The 2384-nt window shown below is 43.8% G+C and overlaps 1 protein-coding gene across 1 annotated transcript; it reads right to left on the reverse strand.

The window, feature by feature from the left end:
* Positions 1–457: 457 nt before the first annotated feature.
* LOC141481966 (uncharacterized) lies at positions 458–1231 on the reverse strand. Its single transcript, XM_074174464.1, has one exon. The coding sequence runs from the start codon at positions 1229–1231 to the stop codon at positions 458–460; it is 774 nt and encodes a 257-aa protein (XP_074030565.1).
* Positions 1232–2384: the final 1153 nt, after the last annotated feature.

A 2384-nucleotide genomic window follows, 5' to 3' on the forward strand; every position in this document is an offset into this window, starting at 1 on the left:
GTCAAGTGAAACTCAAGCTCTCATTTCTGCCATGTCATTTATAGTCTAGTTGAAAAACTTTAGACATTACCAGAAGATGGTAAATGAGACTTTGCCGAAACGTTGTGGAAATAATTACTATGGGGATAAAATACACAGAACACTGAGCGAAACCCGAGAAACTCGAGCGAAAACCGAGAAACGTCTTTTCGATGTTTCGGCTCCTGCTTTGGAGCCATTTTCAAGAATCACTTGGAATCGTACTTACATGACTCGAGGACGAGGTCCTAATCTCCCATGCCCCCAAGTCTCGTTACTAGCTCTGCATAGCACACAGCACAGCACGGAACACAGCTCTAGCTGTGTTCCGCTCTAAGTTCGCACTGGTCACTCTGTTATTCGGGGCCAATATTTACATGGTTGCAGTAGGTATCCCGTCTGCGGACCGGGTACCTGAGTTATTTTTAGTTGTCGTGCGTCACAACAATGACCTCCAAGTTTGTGGTAGTCTCTGCGAATCATCTTGCTTTTCAATTTCGATTGCTTCCCGAATTATCCTGGCCTGAAGATTTTTCTCCGTAGCAATGGCCTTGGCGTTTTCGAAACTTACTGTGTGGCCTGTTTCCTGGTGATGTTTGAAAAGAGATGTTGCTGGATCCGATTTGCGAACAGCTAGTTCATGTTCATAGGCTCTGTTGGAAATTCTTCTACTGGTTTGGCCGATGTAAGTTCTGGAACAGTTAGAACATGGTATTTCGTATATGCCCTGTGCTTCATTGCGTATCGTGTCCTTGGGTGTTTTTAAAATAGCGGAGATTTGGTTGTTGGCTGCGAATACTGTCTTTACGTTATGTTTCTTCAGAATTCGGCTCACTTTGTCAGTAACTCCATGGATGGAGAGGAGGAAAGTTTTTGTCTGGTTGGTCTGTTCCTCGGGTACCTCGTGGGGTGAGGTTTGTGTCTGCCGTTGGATGGATCTTTGTATTTGGGAGACGAGATAGTCGTTCTGGTGAAGGGCGGCTTCGAGTTCGAATAGTTCCCTGGATCTGTTGTGGTTGTCAGTGAGTCTTATGGAACGATGCACGAGGGAATTCAGAACAGAATTTAGCTGGGCAGGATGATGCTGGGACTTAGCATTGAGGTAGCAGTTAGTATAGGTAGGATTTTGGTAGACCGTGTGTGAGAAGGAGTTGTTGGACTTTGTGATGAGAACGTCCAGAAAAGGGATTGAGTTATTATTTTCAACTTCCATTGTGAACTTTAGGTCGGGGTATAAGGAGTTTATGTAATTCAAGAATGCATGAAGATCTTCGGATCCATGGGACCATATAATAAAAACATTATTCACGTATCGGAGCCAACACGTTGGTTTGAGATAAGACGTGGTTTCAAAGTCCTCCAAGTAGAGGTTTACAAGGACTGGAGAGAGGGGAGATCTTATTGGGGCGCCTTCGACCGGTTTGTAGAGTTTATCCTGTAAACGGAAATATGTGCTGGCCTTGCAGTAGCTGATGAGGTTGATCATAACTTGTGGAATTTGATGTTTCGTTTTGAGAAGGGACAAAGTTCCGGATACTGGGATATTTGTGAAAAGGGATACTGAATCAACGCTGACGAGAATGTCTGTTTGTTGGATATTGAAAGATTGCAGAATTTCTATGAAGTGATAGGAGTTTCGGTCATATGATGAGGAATGTTAGGCTGGTGGTTGAAGGGAATTTGCAAGATACTTGTCAATGGCGTCTGTGGGTAGAACTAAATGCGCTCACGATGGGATGAAGGGGGAAGACCATACAAGTGGGGTGTAAGAGAAGGTTTCTCCATTTAAATCAGAGGTTTCGTCCTCTCAGTGGGAATATTAGAACTGTTGAAGAGTGCTTTGGTCTTCTTTTCAAGGTATACGGTTGAGTCTCTAGGGGTTATTTGGTATTCCGGAGAGACGAATAATGTCGTTATCTTGTCGGTGTAGTCTGTGGTATTGTGAACCACCGTGGCATTGCCTTTGTCTGCTGGAAGGACAACTATATCTGGGTTGTTGTTCAGGTTTTTGAGGGATTGTCTCTCAGCTGGGGTAACATTGGATTTCGGAACTTCTGCTCTCCTTAATGTGGTGGCGATGTTTCGACGTGCTCCTTCAGGTAGGTTTCAGGTAGGTAAGCAATAGTCGATTCTGTTTGGGTATTAATGGTTCCGATGGGAATGGATCTGGGAGTTATGGAGAAGTTGAAGCTTTCAGACAGGATGCCGAGAGTGTTATCATCCAATGGTATATTGTAGAAGTTGTGTACTAGGACGGCGGGATAGGATGTGACTGACTGTTGAATTAAACGTATAAATTGATCATGTATGGATTTTCAAAAAAAATCACTACGACATATATCCATAGGGGCGTTGAGTGATCTTTG

Source organism: Leptinotarsa decemlineata, unplaced genomic scaffold (assembly GCF_025532065.1).
Source record: "Leptinotarsa decemlineata unplaced genomic scaffold, Ldec_3_MD MMD2_tig00000576_RagTag_RagTag, whole genome shotgun sequence".
NCBI classification, from domain to species: Eukaryota; Metazoa; Arthropoda; class Insecta; order Coleoptera; family Chrysomelidae; genus Leptinotarsa; species Leptinotarsa decemlineata.

Coding starts and splice junctions, on each gene's coding strand:
- LOC141481966 (XM_074174464.1), bottom strand. CDS start 1,231: ATGGAAGTTGAAAATAATAACTCAATCCCTTTTCTGGACGTTCTCATC.